Source organism: Mustelus asterias, chromosome 14 (genome assembly GCF_964213995.1).
Source record: "Mustelus asterias chromosome 14, sMusAst1.hap1.1, whole genome shotgun sequence".
NCBI lineage: Eukaryota > Metazoa > Chordata > Chondrichthyes > Carcharhiniformes > Triakidae > Mustelus > Mustelus asterias.
Genome location: NC_135814.1, coordinates 6,278,785 through 6,291,550, shown reverse-complemented (window position 1 = coordinate 6,291,550; position 12,766 = coordinate 6,278,785). Strand labels below are relative to the sequence as shown.

At 44.5% G+C, this 12,766-nt stretch overlaps 1 protein-coding gene across 1 annotated transcript in view; it reads right to left on the bottom strand.

Moving 5' to 3' along the window:
- Nucleotides 1–12,766, bottom strand: part of cfap65 (cilia and flagella associated protein 65) — a 152,341-nt gene that overhangs the window by 128,215 nt on the left and 11,360 nt on the right. The window contains exons 3-6 of the mRNA XM_078229291.1: nucleotides 10,197–10,384; nucleotides 7,044–7,146; nucleotides 3,453–3,619; nucleotides 1,544–1,740 (exon numbers count right to left, since the gene is read on the bottom strand). Coding sequence (XP_078085417.1) covers nucleotides 1,544–1,740; nucleotides 3,453–3,619; nucleotides 7,044–7,146; nucleotides 10,197–10,384 — 655 coding nt within the window. The remainder of the gene's footprint in view (nucleotides 1–1,543; nucleotides 1,741–3,452; nucleotides 3,620–7,043; nucleotides 7,147–10,196; nucleotides 10,385–12,766) is intronic.

Sequence of the window (12,766 nt, the reverse complement as noted above, 5' to 3'; positions counted from 1 at the left end):
ATCTGACATCAATATTCAAGTAACATTTGAACCCCATATGTACCAGACTACAAACATCTCTGTCTACCACTTGTGCTGCTCCAGGGCTATGGGCCAAGTGCTGGAAAATGGGATTAGTGTAGTCGGATCTTTCTTGACAGGTGTAGACACGATGGGCCAAATGGCCTCCTTCTGTGCTGTCAATGTCTCTGAATCTAATCATCTTCCCTTGATGTTCAATGACATTATCATTGCTGAATCTCCCACTATCAACATCCTGGGGGTACCATTGATTGAGTTTGTGTCTATATATGCCCTGTTTGTGAACACAACTCCTCACTCACCTGAAGAAGGAGCGAGACTCCGAAAGCTTGTGCTACCAAATAAACCTGTTGGACTTTAACCTGGTGTTGTGAGACTTCTTACTGTGGTTACCACTGACCAGAAACTGAACTGGACCCAGCCATATAAATACTGTGGCTACAAAATGGGGTCAGAGGCTGGGAATTCTATGACGAGTAACTCACTTCCTGACTCCCCAAAGCCTTTCCTGCATCTATAAGGCACAAGTTGGGAGTGTGATGGAATACTCTCCACTGGCCTGGATGAGTGCATCGCCAGCAACATACAATAAGCTCGACACCATCCAAGACAAAGCAGCCCCTCTTCAATGGCATTCCATCCACCAGCTTAAACATTTAGTCATTTGGAAATACAGAATTTGAGTATTACTGAATAAGGAGACATTTTTTCTAGAGGCTTTTCATCTTGCACTCATCAGGACATTTGCAAGAATACAAATCCATGGGAGGCAATTGTATGAGAAGCGAGTGTAGACTGGTAGGCAAGTTGACTCTGACTGGCAGAGGCTCTGGTAGAGGCATTGCCTATGGAGAATGCATCAGTTGATGGTGACTCACAGTTAATTGCTAAGCATTGTTTGAAATTTAAACCAGGCAGCTTGACTCTGATTGGTCAAACAAAATTTCACACTCCCCACTACCAACACATGATGCGCTGCAGCAACTCACTAAGGCTCCTTCGACAGCATCTTCCAAACTTGCATCCTTCGCTATCTATAAGGACAAAGGCAGCAGATGCATGGGAACACTACCACCTGCATGTTTCCCTTCAAGTCACTCACCATCTTGACTCGGAAATAATTCTCCGTTCCCTCACTGTAAATGGATGAAATCCTGGATTTCCATTCACCATTGGTGTACCTGCACCAAATGGACCGTATTGGTTCAAGAAGACAGCTCACCACGACCTTCACAAAGGCACATCAAGGATGGGCAACAAATGCTGGCAATACCAGCGATATTCATGAACAAATCAAACAAAAATAGGGAGAACCTGAGGTCATGAAAGACATCTAGGCTGGAATTCTCCGTCCTCACCCACGGCTGGGATTCTTAAGTCCTGCTGCAGTGAATGGATATTTCGCTGAGCGCCAATTGGTGGGCCGTACAACATCGAAGAATTCTGGCCTATATAAATGGAACCCCTTTACTTTTTCTTTTTTTTATGACAAAGTTTCACTCTTGATAGAATTCATTCTCACCTATTGCTTGCAGCTCCATGTACTTTACACGGTCATCATCTCCAAACTTGCAGGTGGCAATTGCATCAAAGAATTTAGGGATCTGGGGCTGGAACAAAACCTTGATCTTGTAGTCATCCCATGGCGGCAATATGCCGCTAGATGGTACTAAGAAGAATGGACTGGGCACTTCCAAGCGGAAGCAGGTCGGAAGCTGACTGTAAAGACAGTTAACATTGTCAGTATTAACTGCAACAACAGTAGCTGTTATTTGTACAGTTCCTTTAACATCGTAAAACATGCCAAGATGCTTTATAGGAGAGTTTATCAAACAGAATTTGACAAATAAAGAGATATTAGTGCAGGAGACCAAAAGTCTGATCAGAAAGGTAGCTTTTAAGGACCAGCTTTAAGGAGGAGTGAGAAGTGGAGAGATTCTGCGGTGGCACAGTGGTTGGCACTGCTGCCTCACACTGCCAGGGACCGGGGTTTGATTCCCAGCTTGGGTCACTATCTGTGTGGAGTTTGCACGTTCTCCCTGTGTCTGCGTGGGTTTCTTCCGGGTGCTCCGGTTTCCTCTCACAGTCTGAAACACGTGCTGATTGGGTGCATTGACCCAGACAGGCACCGGAGTGTGGCGACTAGGGGAATTTCACAGTAACTTCAATGCAGTGTTAATGTAAGCCTTACTTGTGACGAATAAATAAACTTTTTAAAACATGGGTTGTAGCCGGTGGAAATAAGACCGTCAGAGGCGCAGTGAAGGCAAGCTGGGGGGACACAGAATCGAAGGAGCGCAGAGTTCTCAGGGGGGATGTTTCAAGGGCTGGAGTAAGTTACAGAAATGGGGTAAGGCAAGGTTATGGAGGGATTTGAACAGGAGGGTGAGAATTTTAAAACTGAGGGAGCTCAACCATTGGGAACCCTCAAGCTTTCATTCCAGTCTGGGGCAATTGAATTAATTTCAAATGGATCATGTTTGCATCTGACGCACGAACAAAAACTAGGGGAAAACATCCCAGAATGACAATAGGCAACGGGTTTAAGCAAGTGGGGGAAGGAGGATACGTTGTGAAATTCAGCAGAATATTACCAGCGTTTCCTGGGTTAGATTATGAGGAGAAATTACATCAACTATAGTAGTCACTAGATGTAAAACGATAAAGGGAAATTTGATTGTGCTTTTTAGGTAGGGAGAGAGAAGCTTTTCTCTTGGTAGAGGCAGTCTCAGACAAAGGGACATATTGTTAAAATTTGAGCCAGGGCATCAGGAGAGAAAAATCTTCAAACACAGGTTAGTAGAATTGTTTTTAAATTCTTTGATGGGATGCGACTATCAAAATTTGCTGTCCATCCCTAATTGCCGCTAAACTGAGTAGTTTACTGGATCATTTGATTAATGAGGGGATCAGGGGTTATGGGGAAAAGGCAGGAGAATGGGGATGAGAAAAATATCAGCCATGATTGAATGGCGGAGCAGACTGGATGGGCCGAGTGGCCTCATTCTGCTCCTTTGTCTTACGGCAGTTAAGAATCAATCACATTGCTGTGGGTCTGAAGTCACAAGTAGGCCAGGCCGGGTAAGGACAGCACATTTCCTTCCCTGAAGGGCAATAATGAACCGGATGGGAGTCTTATGACAATTGTTGTTGGGATTTGAACCCATGCTCCAAGAGCATTCATCTGGGCCTCTGGATTGCGAGGCCGGTGACATTACCACTACACCACCATATTCTCTCCCGCAAAACCCGGTAGACTCGAGCTCAATTTAAATCTGAGATTGATTTTTGGTAGACCAAGGTACAAACTGATATGAAGCCAAGGCTGGTAAATGGGGTTAGTACACATTGCACCCGTCAGCTCATTGAGCAGACCCAAGGGGCTGAAAACCCTCCTGCTTTTCTATGTTTCTATGGTCTTTTAGCCTTACCTATTGTTGCATAAATAAAATATGGTCTCTGAGGTTTCAAAGACTCCACAGACTGGCAAACACAGCATCTCAGGAATATGCAGGTCGTAGGAGGGCAGAGAAGCACGCAGCCGAACAACAAATGACCCACTTTTCGACTCGAACACAATGCGATCCTCATAGTCTTTCTGCAAGGAGACAAAAATGAAGGCCGAAGGATCTCACTGAAGTGGTTGTAGTGTATGCTTCTATCTCCATCTTTAATGTAGTAGCATAGTGATTATGCTCCTGGGTCAATTGATAGAATCCCTACAATGGAGAAGAGGCCACTTGATCCATCAAGTCCGCACCGACTCTCTGACAGAGTATCTTACCCAGGCCTTCTCCCTCGCCCTTCCCCGTAACCCCACACATTTACCATGGCTAATCCATGTAAGCTACACATCTTGGGATATTAAGGGGAAAACTCCACACAGTCAGTCACTCAAGCCGGGAATTGAACCTGGGTCCTTGGCCCTGTGAGGCAGCAGTGCTAATCACTATGCCACCGTGCCGCCTGCAGGCATGAATTAATCCAGAGGCATGAATTAAAATTCTACCATTGCAGCTAGGGACTTCAGTGTCAGTTATTAAATAAATCTAGAATGAAAAGCTGAGCCTCGGTTTTTAACGAAGTCAAGCTGTCTTTACAAATGATTGGTTCTGAAATTCCTAGCCCATGCCCATTCTGGCAATATGTTTTGCTGGCTTGGGATAAGGTTGTGGGTAGCTAACCCACACACAGCACTTCTCTGCCTTTGCTGGCTCCATTATTGAGCTGGGTAGTTCAATCCATCACCCTGCCCCACAATTTGAGTGGGACCCCCTTCTGTAAGTAGATGTGGTTTACTACACGCTATGGGGTGATGTGAACCATGGGGGAACATAGGAACATATAGAATGGAACACATAGGAACCAGGAGCAGAAGGAGGCAAATTCAGCCCTTTGAGCCTGCTCCATCATTCAATCAGATCATGGCTGATTTCTCTCTGGTCTCAAATCCACCTCCTCACCTGTTCCCCATATTCCTTTATTATAAATATATCTGTCTCCTCCTTGAAATCATTTAATGATTGAGACTCCACCGCTCTATGGGGCAGCAAGTTCCACAAATTCACCACTCTCTGTGAGCAGTTCCTCCTCATCTCAGTTTTACTGCCTGTCAACCTATTCCTGTGACCTCTTGTTCTGGATTGCCCCATAAGAGGAAACCTTTGGCCTAGGTTACCTCTATCAATCCCTTTTAGCATTTTATATATCCTGATCAGATCCCCTCTCATCCTTCTAAACTCCAGCAAGTATAAGTCCAAACTGTTTAATCTCTCCGCGTACATCAACCCCTTCATCCCCGGAAACAATCTGGTGAATCGCCTCTGAACTGCCTCCAATGCCGCAACATCCTTCCTCAAATAAGGAGATTGAAACTGGACACAATACTCCAGATGTGGTCTCACCAACACCCTATACAACTGCAACAACACTTCTCTACTTTTATATTCCAGTCCTTTTGCAATAAATGCCAACATCAATTTGCCTTCTTCATTACATGCTGTGCCTGCATACCAACTTTCTGCAATTCATGAACAAAGACATCCGGATCCCTCTGCCCAGATACATTTTGAATCTGTTTCCATTTTTTCTATTTTTTTCTGCCAAAATGGATAACCTCACATTTATGGTTAACTGGACTGCAGGAGACACCCCTGGGAGCAATGGCTTTAAGCCATTTAGGAATATTTAAAACTATTCAAATTGATGGTAATCAGGTTCATGCCCATGTCGCGAGTGGGGAAGATCTCATTTTAAGATCTCCCCAGTGCAAATCCTATTATGGCCCTCTCGCGAGAGTTGCGGCCATAATGGGATTTGCGTCTGTGACTAACAGGCCCTGAAATTCCCCCCTATTACCTTTACACCATGGTGGCCAGTGCTGTGTGCTTGGGTGAAACAAGCAACACATGGAAGAACCTCATGGTAGCTTGTTCCAGGGGAAGCTAGAGACATGATGGGCGAGACAATCTCCTTCTAGAACATAGAAAGCCACAGCACAAACAGGCCCTTCGGCCCACAAGTTGCGCCGATCACATCCCCACCTCTAGGCCTATCTATAGCCCTCAATCCCATTAAATCCCATGTACTCATCCAGAAGTCTCTTAAAAGACCCCAACGAGTTTGCCTCCACCACCACCGACGTCAGCCGATTCCACGCACCCACCACCCTCTGAGTGAAAAACTTACCCCTGACATCTCCTCTGTACCTACCCCCCAGCACCTTAAACCTGTGTCCTCTCGTAGCAACCATTTCAGCCCTTGGAAATAGCCTCTGAGAGTCTACCCTATCCAGACCTCTCAACATCTTGTAAACCTCTATCAGGTCACCTCTCATCCTTCGTCTCTCCAGGGAGAAGAGACCAAGCTCCCTCAACCTATCCTCATAAGGCATGCCCCCCAATCCAGGCAACATCCTTGTAAATCTCCTCTGCACCCTTTCAATGGCTTCAACATCTTTCCTGTAGTGAGGTGACCAGAACTGCGCGCAGTACTCCAAGTGGGGTCTAACCAGGGTCCTATAAAGCTGCAGCATTATCTCCCGACTCCTAAACTCAATCCCTCGATTAATGAAGGCCAGTACGCCGTACGCCTTCTTGACCGCATCCTCCACCTGCGAGGCCGATTTAAGAGTCCTATGTTGTAAATTTCTATGATTCTGTGAGGAGACCCAAGAGCAGATCACCCACTTCGCTGAGGCGTGTTACATGATGTGGAGAAACCTTAAAGAGAGAATGGAGTTATAATGGAAAAATGAAACTTAGATATGAAAATGTAACTTAGATAAGTTACATGTCCTGTCTACATCAACGGGGACAACGTAGAAAGGGTCAAGAGCTTCAAGTTTTTAGGTGTCCAGATCACCAACAAACTGTCCTGGTCCCCCCATGCCGACACTATAGTTAAGAAAGCGTACCAATGCCTCTACTTTCTCAGAAGACTATGGAAATTCGACATGTCAGCTACAACGCTCACCAACCTTTACAGATGCACCATAGCAAGCATTCTTTCTGGTTGTATCACAGTTTGGTATGGCTCCTGCTCTGCCCAAGACCGCAAGGAACTATAAAAGGTTGTGAATGTAGCCCAATCCATCACGCAAACCAGCCTCCCATCCATTGACTCTGTCTGCACTTCCCACTGCCTCAGCAAAGCAGCCAGCATAATTAAGGACCCCACGCACCCCGGACATTCTCTCTTCCACCTTCTTCCTTCAGGAAAAAGATACAAAAATCTGAGGTCACGTACCAACCGACTCAAGAACAGCTTCTTCCTTGCTGCTGTCAGACTTTTGAATGGACCTACCTTGCATTAAGTCGATCTTTCTCTGCACCCTAGCTATGACTGTAACACTACATTCTGCACTCTCTCATTTCCTTCTCTATGATCGGCACGTTTTGTCTGCATAGCGCGCAAGAAACAATACTTTTCACTGTATGTTAATACATGTGAGAATAATAAATCAAATCAAATCAAATCAACTCAAAACTTGAACCTCTCCCAATATTGTTCTGTCGTTTTACCTTCTCAAGACCACAAAACGTGACTGGCAGAGAGAATGAGGTTCCTGCACCCAAGACCACCAGCTTTGGAAACAGCGTAGTGAAGAATTCTGTAGATGGAGGTCTGTAAAGCAAAAGAGGTAGATTTATAAACACAATGGCTGGAATTCTCCCGTCCCACCCGACACGGGAATTGGAACGGGCAGGGAGGCGGACCATGCAAAGGTCCATTGACCTCGGGGATTCTCCGGTTTTGAGGCGATCGTGGCTAGAAAATCCCACCCAATAACTTTACATTTATATAGCACCCTTAACTTCGTAAAAACCCCCAGGTGTTTTACAACAGCAATACAAAATTCAACACCAAGTCACTGAAGGAGATTTCACAGCAGGTGACAGAAACGCTGGTCAATGAGGTGGGAGCACAAAGGAGAGGGAGAGGTAGAGAGGTGGAGAGGTACAGAGAGGAAATTACAGAACTTAGGGCCTATGCAGCTGAAGATACAGCCATCACTGGTATTGTGATAAAGGATCGGGAAGTTCATGAGGACAGAATCGAAGGAATGCAGAAATCTTGTAGGGCTGGAAGGCTGCAGGAGGTTATGGCGGGGGGCAAGGGAGTGGAGGAATTTGAACACATGCAAAATAATTTGTAAAAGTTTTAAAGGGAACTGGGATATAATTAAAACCTTGAAATGGTTGGACTACTGTGCTAATTTGGAGCAGTACCTGTTTGCAACAATGCCAAGGCCTTGGACAGGGTGCACAGGAGATTAGTAAAATGGTACCAGAAGGGAGTTCTGCTGCATAGATAGAAGAAGCTGGGATGGTTCTCCTTAGAGTAGAAGGTTAAGTGGAGATTCAGTAGAGCTATTCAAAATTATGAAGAGTAAATAAGGAACAATTGTTCCCGATGGCAAGTGGACACAGACTTAAGTAATTGACAAAAGAGCTAAAAGAGAAACATTGAAACCATACAATGCACAAGGAGGCCATTCGGCCCATCGAGTCTGCACCGACAACAATCCCACCTTGGCCTTATCCCCATAATGCCACATATTTACCCCGCTAATCCCTCTAACCTACACATCCCAGGACACTAAGGGGCAATTTAGCATGGCCAATCAACCTAACCCGCACACCTCTGGACTGTGGGAGGAAACCGGAGCACCCGGAGGAAACCCATGCAGACACAGGGAGAACGTGCAGTCTCCACACAAACAGTGACCCAAGCCGGGAATCAATCCTGGGTCTCTGGAGCTGTGAGGCAGCAGTGCTAACCACTGTGCCACCATGCCGGTGATGCTAAGAATTTATTTTTTTACAAGTGGGTAGTTGTGCTCACAAATGAATGAGTGGTAGAAGTTGATTTAACAATAATTTTCATACCTGAAAAAGAAAAATGTGCAGAACTATGGGGAAGGAGCAGCAGCGAGGGGGTGGGACACTAATTGGATAGTTTTCAAAGAGGTGACACATTGGGCCTCCTCAGTGGTGTAAAATTCTATGATTATGCCAGTGATAACGCATCAGAAGTACTTAATTGGCTATATAATAGAACATAGAACATAGAACAGTACAGCACAGAACAGGCCCTTCAGCCCACGATGTTGTGCCGAGCTTTATCTGAAACCAAGATCAAGCTATCCCACTCCCTATCATTCTGGTGTGCTCCATGTGCCTATCCAATAACCGCTTAAATGTTCCTAAAGTGTCTGACTCCACTATCACTGCAGGCAGTCCATTCCACACCCCAACCACTCTCTGCGTAAAGAACCTACCTCTGATATCCTTCCTATATCTCCCACCATGAACTTATAGTTATGCCCCCTTGTAATAGCTCCATACACCCGAGGAAATAGTCTTTGAACGTTCACTCTATCTATCCCCTTCATCATTTTATAAACCTCTATTAAGTCTCCCCTCAGCCTCCTCCGCTCCAGAGAGAACAGCCCTAGCTCCCTCAACCTTTCCTCATATGACCTACCCTCCAAACCAGGCAGCATCCTGGTAAATCTCCTCTGCATTCTTTCCAGCGCTTCCACATCCTTCTTATAGTGAGGTGACCAGAACTGCACACAATATTCCAAATGTGGTCTCACCAAGGTCTTGTACAGTTGCAGCATAACCCCACGGCTCTTAAACTCCAACCCCCTGTTAATAAAAGCTAACACACTAAAGGCCTTCTTCACAGCTCTATCCACTTGAGTGGCAACCTTTAGAGATCTGTGGATATGGACCCCAAAATCTCTCTGTTCCTCCACAGTCTTCAGAACCCTACCTTAGACCCTGTAATCCACATTTAAATTAGTCGTACCAAAATGAATCACCTCACATTTATCAGGCACTTTGTAACATTGCAGGGTCATGACAGGCACTATATAAATGCAGGTCTTGCTTTTCATTGTATTAAATGCTTTGGATGGACTCCATGATAGGGTGCATGATTTGCTAAAGGTGCAGGCTAGATTCATCTGTGTCCAACAACACATTCCATGCAGTTCCTGAACCCTGGTAACATCAAAACCTCAAAACGCAGTCCCACTTCCTGTCATTTCTTATTCCCCGATTTATTCATTGTGTTGAAAAGGGCTGATCTTGCACCTGTTGCCCCATCGGCAGGCAAATCCCAAATCACAACGGCAGGATCTGTTACATCAGTGAATGGAGCTATGTGCAAATTACTGAGCATATGGATAAAGTAAATTTAAAAGTAAAGTTTATTTATTAGTCACAAGTAGGCTTACCTTCACACTGAAATGAAGTTACTGTGAAAATCCCCTAGTCACCACATTCAGGCGGCTGTTCGGGTACACTGGGGGAGAATTTAGCATGGCCAATTCACCTAACCTACACATCTTTGGACTGTGGAAGGAAACCGGAGCACCCGGAGGAAACCCACGCAGACACGGGGAGAATGTGCAAACTCCACACAAGCAGTGACCCAAGCTAGGAATTGAACCCGGATCCCTGGTCCTGTGAGGCAGCAGGGCTAACCACTGCGCCACCGTGCCGCCCTATAAATTTAAACTTCTTAAATGGTTCTCAAAGCTCAGTGGTACAAGCCTATGTGGCCCACAAATGACAAAAGGCTTGGACACGCCAGGGCTAGATGGACATATAAATGGCTTCTGACAATCATTAAAGCCCCTGAAAAGCTGCACCAGAACTCACCTGAACTTGAGTTTTTGAGTTTTGAACTGCACGTTCTTCAATATTAGATGTTTGGTGGATGCTATCCCCAGTTCCCAGTTCATCCATTCCTGATGCTCCAAGAACTCAATACCAAAAAAGTTTGCTTTGATTGGCTTGCTCTTCTTCCTTCCTGTGATGTCAGGATTGACCAGATTGTGCACATTCCACTGCGAAGGAGTCAGACGTAAAGTGTGAAGAACTGACAAGATACAGGAACCGTTTCACCACCTGTAGTAGGGGATTTTTTAATGGTGGTCTGATTTCTTAAGACTTAAAGAATCTTTCAAAATTAAACTCGCAAAGGCAAAGTCTCAGCTTAAAAACGTACTAAGAATTTATTTAAACATAAAAATAATCAAACAACACAATACAGAACAGTAACCAACAGCTGAAAGGAGACCTCTGGATGGTTAGTTGGCGCAGACAAGTGCCAGAAAGCCTTTCTCAAAGATCTGTGGCATTGAGCCAAAATACAATACAATTATACTTCCTGCTTATCTTAGATACTCCTACTAATTAGCTTAATTCTATTTCGTTTCATATTAACATGTCAGTCCAAATTATAACAAATAACCTCAGCCAGTTACGATACGCTACCTGATATAATGATATTCTATTTGTCTGTTTCTATTACCTAATCTTTACCCCCTTGTTGCTATGTTTCTAAGGACGCCACCACCTGAAATTTTTTCCAATGACACATTGCCAAGACAGAGATAATGGCAATCTTGGGCCCTCAGACTGACACATTTCTACGCCTGGACAATAGAAGCCTCAGTGTTTGAACATAATTATGTTTCATCCTCTGTCCTAAAACTTGAAACTATTGCATTCCTGCTAATTCAGCTACGAACTTCTGAACTTCCATCATCATTTCTGCAGCGTTCACATTTCTGAGGTGAATTCATATTAAAAATACTTTCAATATCTTAAAATACATCATTCAGTATTTTGATATAAAGATACTTAATACTTAAAATCATATTATATTCATATCACTCTCATTAATGCATTCACATGTAGATAAACTGTCAACAGATCTTATTAAGTATGAATCACTTTAACTCTTTCCTCCCCAGCTGCTGCTTAACCTAAGAATCTGCCTGTGGTTCTGCTCATTAACCCAGAACCCCCTCTTACACCGAACAAAAAAACCAAGCGCCTGGTTGAAATGCTGTTAAATCTTGAATTACGCCCCAAATGTCCTAGGTACAATTCAACATGGCAGGGGTTCATGCAGCAAAATATCCTGCATTGGACATTAAGTCTGCAATCTGTCTATGATTACCTTCAGCTGTATGGGACCTAACCTCTGGAATTTCCTCCCTAAACCTCTCTCCTTCCCTACCTCACTCATTTCAAAGCCTACCTCATTCATCAACCTACCTCCTTTTATGGCTCGCTGACAAGTTTTGTGGGACACTTTGTGAAGTTAAAGGTATTTATATAAATGCAGGTTGTTGTTGTTGATCAAATGGGAATCGATGCACTTGAAAAGGAAAGGTTTTATACCAAGGGAGGGTCACATTGTTACGTTATTGCATGCTTCTAACTATCTTGTTCATCCCAAACATTGTTTTCTGGTATCTTTTCCCCTGAGTATATAGCTTCACTGTCTCTTTTTCTTTCCCCAAATGCATGCTTCCCACTGTCTTCCTCCCTACCACAAGAACTTAAGAACTAGGAGCAGGAGTAGGCAATTCAGCCCCTTGAGCCTGCTCCGCCATTCAATATGATCATGGCTGGCCTCATGTCCACCCTCCTGCCTGCTCCCCACAGCCCTTCATCTCGCTACTAATTAAAAATCTCCTCCTGAAATTTCTTTAGTGTTCCGGCATCCACTGCACTCTGGGTGGAGATTTCCACAGATTCACGATCCTTTGAGTGAAGTAATTCCTCCTCATTTCTGTTTTAAATCTGCCATCCCTTAGCCTAAAACTATGGTCTCTCACTCTAGAATGTCCAACAGGGGAAACATCCTCTCTACATCTACTCATTCAATCCCTTTAGCGTCTTAGATACCTCATTTGGACCTCCACTCATTCTTCTAAACTCCTGCGACTACAAGCCAAAACTGCTCAATCTCTCTTCAGAAGTCAAGTCCTTCATCCTGGAATCAATCTAGTGAACAATTTAAATTGGCAACTAACTTCTTTCCCTATGGACAAAAATTGCTATATAAATGTCCCACCATTTGCGGGGTTACAGTCCCACAAATTCTCACAAAGAATGATGAACATACTTAGTAGTGGGAGTGAATTAGGTAGATTCCAGCTATCCCAAAATTAGACGTTTTACAGGCAGAGGCAATAAAAACCATGTTTTTGACTAAATTCAAGACAGTTGGAGAAATTGTTTCACAACAGATGGCGTGGTGGCATGGTGGTTAGCACTGCTGCCTCACAGTGCCAGGGACCCAGGTTCAATTCTAGCATTGGGTCACTGTATGTGTGGACTATGCACATTCTCCCTGTGTCCACGTGGGTTTCCTCTGGGTGCTCTGGTTTCCTCCCACAATCCAAAGATGTGCAGGTTAATTGGATTAGCCA